At 34.8% G+C, this 14,427-nt stretch overlaps 1 protein-coding gene across 2 annotated transcripts in view; it reads left to right on the forward strand.

The window, feature by feature from the left end:
- NBAS (NBAS subunit of NRZ tethering complex) overlaps nt 1-14,427 on the forward strand; it is a 331,461-nt gene that overhangs the window by 145,510 nt on the left and 171,524 nt on the right. For both annotated transcript variants that reach the window (XM_087437126.1, XM_087437127.1), the window contains 3 exons: nt 978-1,111; nt 8,484-8,546; nt 10,918-11,040. In XM_087437126.1, coding sequence (XP_087293252.1) covers nt 978-1,111; nt 8,484-8,546; nt 10,918-11,040 — 320 coding nt within the window. The remainder of the gene's footprint in view (nt 1-977; nt 1,112-8,483; nt 8,547-10,917; nt 11,041-14,427) is intronic.

Raw genomic sequence — 14,427 nt, forward strand, 5'->3', positions numbered from 1 at the left:
GGAAACTTTATTTCCGTGGTAACCTTGAATGTTTCTTCTTTCCATCCATTGATATGATTTTTCTACTGAGAAAATGCCTTTGTTCGGCAACTTCTCTTCATGACTTTCCTATCTGTTTTGTGAGTTTCTACTAAAATGTTGAAAACCAATAGATCTTTATTATGGAAATTATCTTCAACTTATTTTGTTGTTGAAAAGGGCTCTAAGAAAATAGTTTGGAACTTCCATTTTCATTTCTATACTGGTAATAATACAAGCATTCTACATGTATTAATTTATTTAATGCTGACAACAATGCTATTAGCAAGATGTTAATATCCAGTTTTATAGATGAGAAAAATAAGACACAAATTTGTTATTTTTATATCCCAGAAAATGCTCAAAAAATGGGAATCTCATTTGCAGTGGGAAACAGTGTATCCTATATAGAAGGTGACCTAAAGTAACCATCTTTCTGCATCAGAAATATGGTGTATGTTCTGTGATTTGAATATTACTGTATTACAATGCAACTTCTTTTGAATAGAATGTCAATACTGTTTAGTTAAATGACTAATATATAATGCATATTGAAAAATAGTAAGTTCAAACATCTCTGAACGTTACTTAAGGAATTTTATATGTTTTTGTAATTGAAAAACAAAAAATTTGTTGTTTTTAATGAATTGCCTTTTTAATTCACTGTGTTTCTTCTATATACTTTATCTTGAATGGGTCATAAATTGAAGAATCTGTTTTCAGCAGATGCAGAGCTTATGGGTACAAATTATCTTTTCTAGCTGATTCTGTAATTAAAATATGATTTCATTTAGAATTATTAAAGATCCCAAAAGTCTGTAAGTGAAAGAAAAATCAAGATTTGTTCCTGCAGCTGATTAATTGCATTGTTTAATATTCTATTGACAGTGGTGCTGGGATATGGAAAAACTGACTGTAAATCTATTGACATTTAGTACAGCATGCTTTATTTTCTCTAGCTGCAGCAAAAAATTATTCCTGATCAGGACCAACTGATGGCAGTAGCACTAGAGTGCATCTATACCTGTGAGCGAACTGACCAGCTCTCTCTTTGCTATGACATATTAGAATGTCTGCCACAAAGAGGATACGGGTAAGAATCCACCGTGTGCCAGTCTTACTGTTGTGTCTTTATTCTAACAGTGAAAATGAGAACGTTGCTTCCGTGAGTGTTCATTATAGAGAATTCTTGGAATATATATAATAATCTTGGAAAAAATATAAAGAAGAAATTGAAATCATCTGCAAACCTGTTGCCTAGAGATAAACTTTTGTTTTTCTCACAGTATACAGGAAGTCACTATACTTTTGTCAGTCTTGATAATTAATTATCAATTAAAAAACAAAAATACCATCACAACAGCAAAAAATATTTTTTTAAGTGAATAGACAGTGATATCTCTTCAAGTCATGTTTCTAATTAAGCGTTTTTCATATTTATGCACTAGTTGTATTTCTTCTATGAATTGTTCTTGGCCCTTACCTTTAGTAATCCTTTTAAGTAGTAATGTATTGATATAAGTCATTTATTATTTTTTTCTTTCAGTTTTATTGAGATACTATTAACATGACATACTGTATAAGTTTAAGGTGTATACAATAATGACTTTACTTACATATATTCTGAAGTGATTACTGTGATAAGTTTAGTTAACATCCATTATCTCATACAGATCCCAAAAAAAGAAAAAAAAAGTTTTTCCCTTGTAATGAGAACTTTTAGGATTTACTCTTCCTCAACTTTCAAATATAACATACAGCAGTTTTTAACTATAGTCATCATGTTATACATTACATCCCTAGTCCTTATTTATCTTATAATTGGAAGTTTGTATCTTTTGACCACCTACCTCCAGTTCCTCCTCTCCCTAACCGCTGCATCTAGTAACCACAAATCTAATCTTTTTTTCTGTGAGTTTGGTGTTTTGTTTTTTTTAAATTAGATTCCACATATAAGTGAGATCATACAGTATTTGTCTTTCTCTGTCTGACTTATTTCACTTAGCATAATGCCCTCACGGTCCATCCATGTTGTTGTAAATGGCAGGATTTTCTTCTTTTTTTATGGCTGAATAGTGTTCCATATACATAACATATATTCCATAATAGTATTCCATATACATACATATACGTATATATATACATATATATACACACACACATATATATACATATACCACATTTTCTTTGTCCATTCATCTGTTGGTGGACACTTAGGTTGTTTCTATGTCTTGGCTGTTGTAAATAATGCTACAGTGAACATGGAGGTGCAGATATCTTTTCAAGTTAGTGATATATTTTCTTTGGATGTATAACCGGAAGTGGAATTGCTGGATCATATAGTAGTTCTATTTTTAACTTTTTGAGGAATGAATATACATAATTCTTAACTAGGCTTGTGTTTAAATAGAAATTTATATAACATTCTATTGGATCATTTAGTTGTATGCAAATCGGATTTGTATTTTCTCTTTGGAAGTCAGGCAACAAGCGTTCCTTTAATCACTCTTTTAAAATCTATTGTATATTATAAATTTTACATCTGGAGAAGTTAATAATATCACATGAAAGAGCACTGAACGTAAAAGAAGTGGACGTGTTTCTAAGCTTGTGTGATTTCAGCCGAGTCACTTAACTTCTCTGGTCATTAGTTTCCTTATTTGAAAATCAGATATTTAGACAAGAAGTCCTCCTCGTGCTTTTTCTTTTTCTCTTTGCTGTTTCTTTTTCTCTTCTCCTTTTCTTCTGTTCTCCCTCTCTCTTTTCTTTTCAAGGAAATTTTTATTTTTTGTGAAATGAATGATAGAAGTCACCAGTTTTGCAACCCACTGTGAAATAATTGTTCATGCAGTCATTAGTGGTACTAGAAGCAGGTTAAAGATTGATGGGAAAAGGAGATTTGCATGGTACATAGTATTACCCCAGCAACTATTTTTTATTTTTTTGTAATTTCAAAGGGGAAATTTACCTTTATAAAGTTGAAGTCTGACTGCCATCACCTTTAATCAAGTTATCAAATATGGCATCACTTGTAGTCAGACAGCCTGGCATTATGTGCCTCCTGGTGAAATGCAGTATGAAGTAAAATTGTTTATGTTGAATCTAATCAATCCTTTTAGCCGAACGTTTAGTTTACACTAAATGCAGGGAATAGCAGAACAAGTTAAATAACAGCATGAAGAAAAAAACCAGATGAATACAGAATGTGAGATATTCTATAAGTCAACTGGTCTTTTCACTTTGAAAAGTCAGTATCATGGAGAAAAATAAATTGGTGGGGTTGGGGAGGTGCTGTTTTAAAATCATGGAGTCCAAAGGGACATAATCCCCTTCTAGTTTTTAACTACAAAATAATGTGTGAACTAGTTGAAATTTAGGGAATCGCGGAAGACTTGTAATAGATAAACAGCTGTTGGCTGCCCCACCTTCCCCATCCCTGGATACTTGTCTTCTAAAAGCCAAACAGTCACTATAGATAATGTTTTTCTTCTTCGCTTTACCTGCCTCCTTTAAAATATTATGCTCCTATTGCTATTTATTGATTTTGCAATTTTAGATGATTATTGACTTCCTTTTATGGAAGTCTACCCTTCTCCCATATCTACTTCTGCTACCATTTTTTTGGGTAGTTAAAGCAGTATTTCTATCACTATGATTATGTAAATATTATTTACACAGAACTTGGTATGATTATATTTCCTTTTTATACAACTTTTTTTTTCCTAGATGGGATAATTTCCTTTTTTGTTGTTTTCTTTGTTTCCATTTATCTCCCTCACTCTCCTGACAGAAGTGTAGAACTTCTTTCCTTGGTCAGAGATATCTAATAATCTCTTCTTTCCCTTTTCACTTCTTCTCTCCCTCTCTTCCTTTTGAAATATCCTTCTTGGAATTGTTTTTTCTTTAGCTTCAGTATGAATTAACTGTTCTCTATTCTGCTGCACAGCTGTCATCCTGTGACTTGTGTTTGCCTCTCTCTTGGGCTGCAGTTGCATTTCTGGGATTTCTTAGCTTCTCCTTTCTTTACTTATTGCCTCATTTTGATTTCCTCATTTCAACACAATCTTGAATAGCTTCCTATCAAAGATTGCATGGAAGGCGTGTTTATTTAAGACTCTCACATGTCAGAAAAATATCGTAGTTGCACCATTACGCTTGATAGAAGGCTTGGCTGTATGTTGATTTCTAGGTTTATAATCCTTTTCCTTGTGAATTTTGAAGGCATTACTCTTGTCTTCTCCTTCCAGTATCTTTGAGAAGTCCAATGCCATTTTGAATCACTACTTTATATGTGGCTTTTTTTTTTTTTTCCTTTTTGGAATATTTCAGACCTTCTCTTCTTCTCTAATGTTTTGAAATATCATAAGGATGTGTTTTATTGTGAATCTAAATTCACTCTGTTGTTTATTTAAATAGTGTGTTCCAATCTGGAAACTCACGTCCTTGGGACCTTTGGAAAATTTTTTAATATTTTTTCCTTGATAAGTTTCCTTGATCAGTTTATTTGCACTTTCCTCTTTTTTTAAAGTTTGTTTTTCTTCCTTTTTTATTTCTTTGCTGCCCTTTTAATTTGAAACCGGCAAACAGTTAGCCATTGATGATTAAGCAGCTAGTAAGTATTGGGGATCAGAATTGGCCACCTCAAAATATGTCTCTGCCTGAATGACACTTTGGCCCCCACCCCCACTAACTGACCAAAGGAGTTTGGGATGGGAGGCCTGCCCCTGCCCCCAGGACAGGCCATTACCATAGACATCTCCGGGTATCTGGGTGGGTCTGTGCTAAGCCCATTCTTAGTTCTGCTTGCCCTTTTTAAGAGATATTTACATTTGTAGAGAAGATCTCCATTTGTAAAGGTATCTTCTTCCCTGTACCAGGAAGAAGAGGGGGATGGCCTTACCTAGAAATTTATTAGAACAGAAGGCAAGGACTTAAATCTGAATGATAAACTTACCCATTGTTAACTGTGCTGTTTAGGCAACAGGCTACCTGACTCCCACTAGGTTCCTATAGGTAACGTACCCCTGGAGCTGGGGTCGCCATGGTAATGGGTGTTTGAGCTATTTTTTTCAGGAACTGAACCCCTTGTCCACTTCAGGCTGGATTGAGACCACCAACCCATCAACTGGGCCCACGCAGACATGTGTCCCATAAGTGACCTTTTGATAGCAAGAGGTTGGAACTCCACCCTCAGGGCACGCTAATGCCGCCATTCTGTGAACATGCCTCTTAGGAAGAGGCATGAAGCCTGACTATGCTTGCACAGATCATCAGTTAGCTCATCTCTCCTCACCTCCGATCGTTTCAGACCAGCCGCCTTGCCCCCTTCCCCATAAATATCCCTGAGTCTCTATTTTTGGGGAAGTGTATTTGAGATTCAGTCTCCCGTTTCCACACTTGGCTGCCTTGTGGTTAATATACCCTCTCTCTGCAGTCTTGTTGTCTTGGTGATTGGCTTTCTGGGCGGCAGGCAAAAACGGACCTGGTGCGGTAACAAATTCTTTTTTCCATGTTTTAACCTTTTCTTAAATGATCTAGACGATTTCTTCAGTTTTATCTCCTAATCCATCTTTTGAAGTTTAGAATTTATTTTGGCTTTCTTATTTGAGTTTCAAAAACCTTTTCTTTTCCTCTTTAAAACAAAGTAGTAATCTAGTCTTATTTTGCAGGTGCATAAATACCCTGATACTCCGTGCATTACCCTCATCCCCACCATGATTTCTGATTTCTCATATTCTGTTTGTTTGCATCTCTGCCTTTACTGTTAGGGACTTTCTTCCATGTGTAATGATTCTTGACCATTAATTTATATCTAAGACACTGAAAGCTGATTGGAAGTCTTGTGACAAGCTGAAGCCTTTCATTATGGGAGTGCTTGGGAAATTGCTTCATATGTGAGCAGCTGGATTGTCAGTCTTGTTTCAATTTTGATTTTGGGGGGTAGTGTAATCTTAGATTTTGTTATGTTACGGAAATATTACGTAGTTTGTAGATTCTGACCATTCATGTCTCCTCATCAAGGGGCTAAGTACTGACCACCAAGAGGGAATCAAAGCAATTGCCTTGTTAATGGTAAAGCTAAATGGCGACTGTAGTAGTGCTTAATACTGGCGGTCCTCACTCTAGGTTTAGGGAGTCTTCATGTAGGGGAAGGTACATCACAGAGTTGACTCAGCATCTCTTTATTACCCAAACCTGTACAGGTATAACCTCAGGCTACCTCACATCCATAGTAAAGAGGATCAGGATACAGCAAGTGTGCCTCTGGGACCCGTGGGCCTCTGAGAGCCATGGGCCTTCAGTAGGCTGCAAAAGGCCAGTAAAGTGGATTGTATTAACAGATTTATAACAAAATCTCGTTACTTGTCATTTAAAAACCTCAACCCAGTGGACATCAGGGTGTCAGTAGTCAAATTGCTCTTCCCAGAGGCTGACAAGAGATGTAGAGTCCTCTCCTTAACATCTACCTCAGAGAGAAGTGGTGGGGGTTTGTTCCTTACATGGCCTCTCTGTCAGCTTGAGGCCTTCTTTGTTGTCTCTGAATCAGCTAGGTAAAATCATTGACTTGCAACTGATGTAATTTTTAAAAATAAATGTATTAGACTTTGTTTTTCAGTAAGATCAAATAAGCATAAATATCAATTAGAGCTTATCTTATTAATTTTTAAACAGTAATTTGCCTACCATGAGGAGATAGTCATGCTATCAACACAGTGATATGATCAAAAGAACGTTTTGTATGTAGGCATTACAGTTAGGGAATTAGTCTATTTATTTTCAAAGAGTGTGTAGGCTAAGAAATGTGTCTTTTGTGTATGTGTGGCTGAAAGCTTTTTTGATTTCAGATTAATGATTTCTAATCTATCAGATTTTTTTTGTAAACACAAAAAATAGCTTGATACTCTTTTTGTTCTATTTATTTCTTGATGATTGTATTGCACAATTATAATTATCTAAATAATTTGTAGTGATAAATTAGCCTAGTATTAAAATATAGGGCTTCAGAATATTTTCTCTGGTTCTCTTTGTTCTTCACGCTAAGTTTGTCAGTTTATATTCTCCCAGTAATTAGTTGTTTATTTTTAGTGGTTACATGGTTGTTATTTACCAAATGGTAAACTGTATATTTTTTCTCCATTTCGGAAATGAACTACTATTTATTTAATCTAATTAAATTTTGTGCACTTACCTAGGTAGCATATTCTATCTGGCTAAAAAAAAATCTTTAGTCATTATGTTTGTGAATGTCTATTCACAAAGGAAGAACAATGTATTCTTGAAAATCAATGACAAATGTTTATTGTAGAGCTACAGAATGATAATTTAAAAAATATTATTCCTGAATGAGTATGTTAGTGGAAGTTATCTCTGACAAATGGTCTTTTGAAGGACATTAAGTGGAATATACCCTAATTTATCACTCTAGTCCAAGGCCTAAAACTTGGTTTAGGAGGATAGTGTAATCTTTGTAAATTGCACTGAATACTTGCCAAATAGATTGATAGTTTTAAAAATGTTCAGGTCAGGTCCTTTTTAATTTTCCAAGTCCTGACAAAGATTTTTATTTGGTCTTTTTATTAATAAAACCCTAAGATCTTGCTAGAATTCAGTTGGATCATTGGTTGGAAGACACCTGAGAGTATCAGGTGCAGTGGCTCTTGGTTGAGAGGGTTTCCTCCAAGGTTGGGACACAGAGCTGTATAGGGTGGAAGAGGACTTTTATAGCACTTGGTAAGCTTTTCTGCCAAATCCCTGCATTCACTAGTATATGCCATACTAAATCTACCCTACCAGCTACATTTTTATTAGTTTATGATCTTTTTCATGATGATGTTTCTCTTAGTCCCCTGTCTACTTGCTTTCTCAGAAAGAGTGCTTTTTCTCCGGTACCCACTAGGGATTATATATATGATGGCTGTACTTCTCCCTTGTTATTTAATATTGCAGTGGATGCAGAGGAGGTGATGATATGGAAGAAGTCTCCTGAGTATATAGAATCCTAAAGGAAACTTCTAGGGGATCACAAGTGGTGTAGACAGGCCTAGGAGAAAGCCAACATGCAGGGCCATGCTTCCTAATCTGTTTTATTGGTTGAAAGAACAGAAATGAATGATGGTTTTATCCTTTACCCCTTTTTTTAAAAAAAGACAATTGATTTATAATTCTTTTTTGCCTTCTAGCAAAAGTGAACTAAAAGTTCTTTAGAGAATAATTGCCCATATCTCACTAATCTGTAGTAGAAAATATTATTCTCTTCCAGGATTTTTTATCTTAATCTCTTGAGTCATGAAAGATGCTGAATGAGTTTAGAAGATAATACTGAAATTTTACCTGGACAGTGTAATATTGTTATATATTAAGAACAAGGAACATCATTTCTTTTTTTTCACTTAAGTGAGTTTGGTATTTTACGTAAAAAGCTGCTATTAAAACTTACTTTTAATTTTTTTCTCTTAATCCTGTAGTCATAAGACAGAGGTAACCACAGCTCTTCATGACATGGTAGACCAACTGGAACAAATTCTCAGGTGAGAAAAATGACAATCTGTGGGCTCTACGCTGATTTAAGGGGTGCTGTCCAGGAAATATTACCTTAAATATGTCTAGTAGTTATTTCCAGTTTGACCTCATATTTGTTTGACTCTCTTGGGAGTGAATTTTCTTAATAATGAATGTACTACTAGTTTATTTTAGCAGAATATTGGAATAATAAGAACAGGGACTTTGAAGACTAGTAGATCTGTGTTCAGATTTAGGTGTTGCTACTTACTAGCTGTGTGGTGTTTGAGCCTAGGATTTTCTTATCTATAATATCTGACTCATCAGATTGCGGAATTAATATTAGATTAAGCATTTAAGTGCCTTACACATAGTATGTAAATGAGAAATATTGGTTCCTACAGCGGTTATTGCATCTATCAGCAAACAATGTTTATTATACTCCTAACTTTTCTTTTTGGGGCATAATACATTTGATTGAATATCTGGATTATGTCAGTTACTCTGTAGTAACAGTCTTTACTGTCAAAATGAAACATTAAACTGTCTCTTTTGGAGACCAAAATTTCCTTATTTGCCGTTTAGGAAGTGTAGTATTGTTTACCAGTATTTATTTTTATATCTGTCTGTAAATGTGCTTGCGAGTAATTTTTAAACATTTGTGTTAAAAATAAAATTTTAGGAATGATAAATTTTGTCTTTCCCATATATAATTATAGAAACTATTGGTAATAATATCACTTTATAGTGATAATATGTATAGTAAAGTATAATAATTTGAATCTACTAATAAGAAATTTTATTCATTCAAATTAGGGGACTTTAGTATAAAAATATTTCAAGTTGTATTTAAGGAACAGAATGTTTTTGTGGATCATAATATGTGAGTTTAATGAAGAATTAACTGTTTAGTTTCCTAAAAACATCTATTTATTATTACTTAGCCTGATTCTTGTTACTCTATGTTCTGAAAGTTTCGTTTTTTTTCCTTGAAAAATGTTTAATAAATCAAGCTGTTTCTTTTATAGGTTGGCTTGTACCTCTCCTCCCCCCCAACGTTTCTGAAAATTGAGCATAGTTTGACTGAAGTTCAGTGGGTTAAGTCAGTATAGATTCATTTCTTACAAATCTGTGTGGTTACCTTTGTTTCTGTAATGAAATTGCAAAGAGCTATCTCAAAGAGATACAGTAAAATAAACATAATTTATTTCACTGTATGTTTCTGGGTGTAACCATGGGTGGTCCTGATAGTCACATTATGCTCTCCACACCTCCAGGAAACAGTAACACCGTGTAGGTTTCTGGGTGACACCCAGATCCTTCACTGTACAGCTTAGTTTACTGACCTTTTAAAGTAAGAAATTTTTATTCCTGTTCCACCTCATAGCCATGAATAGTTGATAAATGTTTTAGTGCACATAGTGTCAGGTGACATGACCCGTGAACCTATCTTTATGAAGAGTTATTGAATTTTATCCAGCGTTTCTTTAATTAATTAGTTTATTTATTTTTGTGAGGGAGGTCAGCCCTGAGCTAACATCCATGCCCGGCCCTAAGCTAACATCTGTTGCCAGTCCTCCTCCTTTTTTTCCCTTTTTCTCCCCAAATCTCCAGTAGATAGTTGTATGTCATAGTTGCACATCCTTCTAGTTCCTGTATGTGGGCTGCTGCCTCAGCATGGTGCGTCAGTGTGCACCTGGGATCCGAACCCGGGCCGCCAGTAGCAGAGCACACGCACTTAACTGCAAAGCCACAGGGCCGGCCCCTATCCAGCCTTTCTATATGCCCAGTAGTAGTTAATTCATGAAGGTGAGATTTGGTGAGGCAGACTAGGTGTATAGATGCTGATGATTATGGAATGGACTATCTCAAGAAGATTCATATGAGACCAAGAAAATTTGTGGCATATTTTGTATTTTTATAGAATGGATTCTTGAGGGAGATTGAGCCTTATGATGTTTCTGTGGTTCTCCAAATCGAAAATTCTTTGCTTATTACTTTTCTAGCAGCCTTGCTTATAACAAAATACTCAATAGGATTGTTAAGAGTTAAAGCTGGGTATTGAAATGATAGATTTGGTTTGTTTTACTGACTCAATGCTTTTAGAGTACCGGAAAATTGTAAAAAAGATTTTCAGATAAAGATACCGTACTTTTTTTTATTTTAATGTTACTTATTCCAAGTATATTGTAATAAGAGTCAGTGGGGGAAATAAGATTTGATATATAATTACAAACTTTTTTTTGCTGAGAGTTAATGTAATATGTAAAATTGGGTTATTCTATGTGCTGCTTTTTTTTTTTTTAATACTAAACACTGAAGTGCTACTTGTATGTTTAAGATTCTTAGACTTTTTTTGTTTAGTATCAAGACTTTGAAAAATTCTTCCTTCATTTGTAGTGTGTCAGAGCTTTTGGAGAAACATGGACTTGAGAAACCGATTTCATTCGTTAAAAACACTCAGTCTAGCTCAGAAGAGGCACGCAAGCTGATGGTTAGATTGACTAGGCACACCGGTCGGAAGTGAGTAATAAACAAAATTAATTGATACTTGTATACGATTAAATATAAGTACTGCTCTTTCTCTTTTTTTGACTTCGTTGAGTTTATAATTGATCAACAATAAATTGCACATATTTAAAGTGTAGAATTTGATGTTTTGATATATGTGTATACCCATGAAACCATCACTACAATTAAGATAATGAATACATCCATCACCCCTAACAGGTTTCTCTTGCCCCTTTATAATCTCCTCCCTCCTGCTTCTCCCCATCACACCCCCACCCCCTCCCGGGGCTACCGCTGGTCTATTTTCTGTCCCTAAATATTACTTTTGCATTTCCTAGAATTGTATGTAGAAAGAATCATAAGTATACACCTTTTGTTTTCAATTTGTTTTGGCTTCTTTCATTTAGCATAATTATTTTTTGGTTCATCTATGTTATGTTGTGGATCAACAGTTTATTTTATTTGCTGAATAACATTCCACTGTGGGCATGTATTCATGCTTTGTTTGTCTGTTCACCTGTTGATGGGCGTTTAGTTTGTTTTGAGTTTTGGCTTTTACAAATAAAGCTGCTATGGATATTCATATACAAGTCTTTGTATGGACATATGCTTTCATTTCTTTTTTTTTTTTTGTGAAGAAGATCAGCCCTGAGCTAACATCCATGCCAATCCTCCTCTTTTTGCTGTGGAAGACTGGCCCTGAGCTAACATCTATTGCCAGTCCTCCTCCTTTTTTCCCCCTTTTTCTCCCCAAAGCCCCAGTAGATAGTTGTATGTCATAGTTGCACGTCCTTCTAGTTGCTGTATGTGGGATGCGGCCTCAGCATGGCCAGAGAAGCGGTGCGTCGGTGCACGCCCAGGATCCAAACTGGGGCCACCAGTAGTGGAGCGCGTGCACTTAACCACTAAGCCACGGAGCTGGCCCCTGCTTTCATTTCTTTTGGATGAATAAACAAGAGTGGAATGGCAGGATTGTGTGGTAGGTGGATGGTTAACTTTTGAAAAAACTGCCAAACTGTCTTCCAAAGTATTTGTACTATTTTACTTTCTAACCAGTCTTGTAGGAGCGTTCCAGTTGCTCTACATCCTCATCAGCACTTGGTGTGGTTGGTCTTTTTAAGTTTAGTTATTTTAATAGGTATGTAGTGGTATCTAATTGTGGTTTTAATTGCTTTCTCTAATGAATAGTAATGTTGAGTATCTTTTTATGTGCTAATTTGTCATTTGTATATCTTTGATCATTTTTAAAATTGGTTGGTTGTTTTCTTCTTATTGGTTTTGAGAGTTTTCTTATATATTCAGGATATAAGTCCTTTATTGGATGGTCCTTTAATAGTCGTTTATTAAATGCTTTGTAAAGATTTTCAACTGTCTGCTTTATCTTTCATTTTCTTCCTGTGTCTTTTGAAAAGAGCATACTTTTTAAATTTTGAAGTCCAATTCATCAATTTGTTCTTTTTTGATTGTGCTTTTGATATCATATTAAGAAAATTTGTCACAGAGATTTCTTCCTACTATTTCTAGCCAAATTTTATAGTTTTGCATTTTACGATTAGGTCCATGGCCCATTTTGAGAGTTCATTTTTGTTAATTGTTCAAGGAATAGATCAATTTTTTTTTCATATCTAAATATTCTAGCATCTGCTGTTCAAAAGATTATCCCTTCTGTACTGAACTGCATTTGCATCTTTGTTGAAAATCAGTTTTCCATACATGTGGGGGTCTATTTTTGGATTCTTTATTCTGTTTTGTTGATCTATTTGTTTGTGTTTCCTCTAATATCATACTGCATTGATTATTGTAGATTTATAGTAAGTCTTAAAATTTGAGGGTATTAGTCTCCCAACTTTGGTTTTCTTTTTCAAAGTTATTTTGTTTTTTCTAGGGCCTCTGCATTTTCATATGAATTTTAGAATCAGTTTGTCAGTTTCTGCAACAACTTTTGGGATTTTGATAGGGATTATGTTGAATCTACAATTTGGAGAGTATTGCTATTTTAAATCTATGTTAAGTCTTCCAATCAATGAACACAGGATGTCTTTCCATTTACTTAGGTCTGCTTTAATTTCTTTCAGTGATCTTTGTAGTTTTCAGTGTACAAGTCTTGTACTTATTTTGTTTTAAGTTTATTTATAAGTATTTTATTCTTTTTGGTGTTACTATAAGTGGAATTGTTTTCTTAATTACATTTTTGGATTGTTCATTTCTAGTGTGTAGAAGTACAATTGAATTTTGATATATTGATCTTGTATCTTCCAACCTTGCTGGACTCATTTACTAGCTCCACTAGGTTTTTTTTTTTTGCAGATTCCATAGGATTTTCTGTATACAAGATCATGTCATCTGCGAATAGAGACAGCTTTATTTCTTTCTTTCCAGTGTGTGTGCCTTTTATTTATTTTTCTCTCTCTTTCTTTTTATTGGGTGTTAGCATGATATATCTTTTGGTATATAGCATGGTATACCTTTTACTTTTAATTACTTTGTGTTTTGGTATTTGAAGTGTGTTTTTTGCAGGCAGCATTTAAGTTGGGTCTTTCTGTCAAGATCTGAGCTGGAGAGAGCCAAGCTGCCAGGTGCCCTTTAGTTATGCTGGGATTGTAAGGGAGTTAACACCCATCAGACCTGCCCTCAAACAATAACAGCCATGAGATGGTAGATGAATAAATCTACACCTCCCAGATGACTCCAGAAATACTGAGCCCCAGCTGACAGTGGTAAACTGCTTATGTAATGCAGTCAGTATTGGCTTGTTCAAGGAACTCGCCTTCCTAAGAAATCTTTTGGCATTTTGTATCTTCTTTTCTCTCTATCTCTGTCTCTTTCAACAGTGTACTATAGTTATTGACATATGTGCCTTATGTTCCCTTCTAGATCATAAGCTTTTCCAGGGCAAGTATTATAGTCACCATATATTTAATATGTGACCTAACATTTCAGTGGCCCTCTCTCAGTAGTTATTGAATGAACAACTTTGAAGGTTTTGACAACTTAAGTCTTAAGATTTCTTTACAACTGTAAACGAATGGTCAATATTTCCAATCATGCTGACTCGACTCTAGAACCTACTCTTCAGTAAGAAAGCCTTGCTGTTGCTGCTAGATAACCTACTATCTTTCCATTGGGCCCCTCAAATATTTCTGAAGTCCTTGAAGTTAATTTCTACTCATGGCTTTCTAACTGTGAATATGTAAAAGAATGTGACCTTTTTTTTCAAAGTAGTCAACTTGTAATAAATCTTAATTATTTCATGTATGCTACCATGGCTTGGCCTTGAGCACCTATAGAATATTCTTATGCGTATCTTAACTGGTGGCAGATTTCATCGTATCTGTCACAATTCAAGTTTTTACCATCTTTAGTGCAACACTATTTCTCCTTGGAAAGTATACCTCCATT

Source organism: Ceratotherium simum, chromosome 11 (genome assembly GCF_057802395.1).
Source record: "Ceratotherium simum simum isolate JZ-2026a chromosome 11, ASM5780239v1, whole genome shotgun sequence".
Taxonomy (NCBI): Eukaryota; Metazoa; Chordata; class Mammalia; order Perissodactyla; family Rhinocerotidae; genus Ceratotherium; species Ceratotherium simum.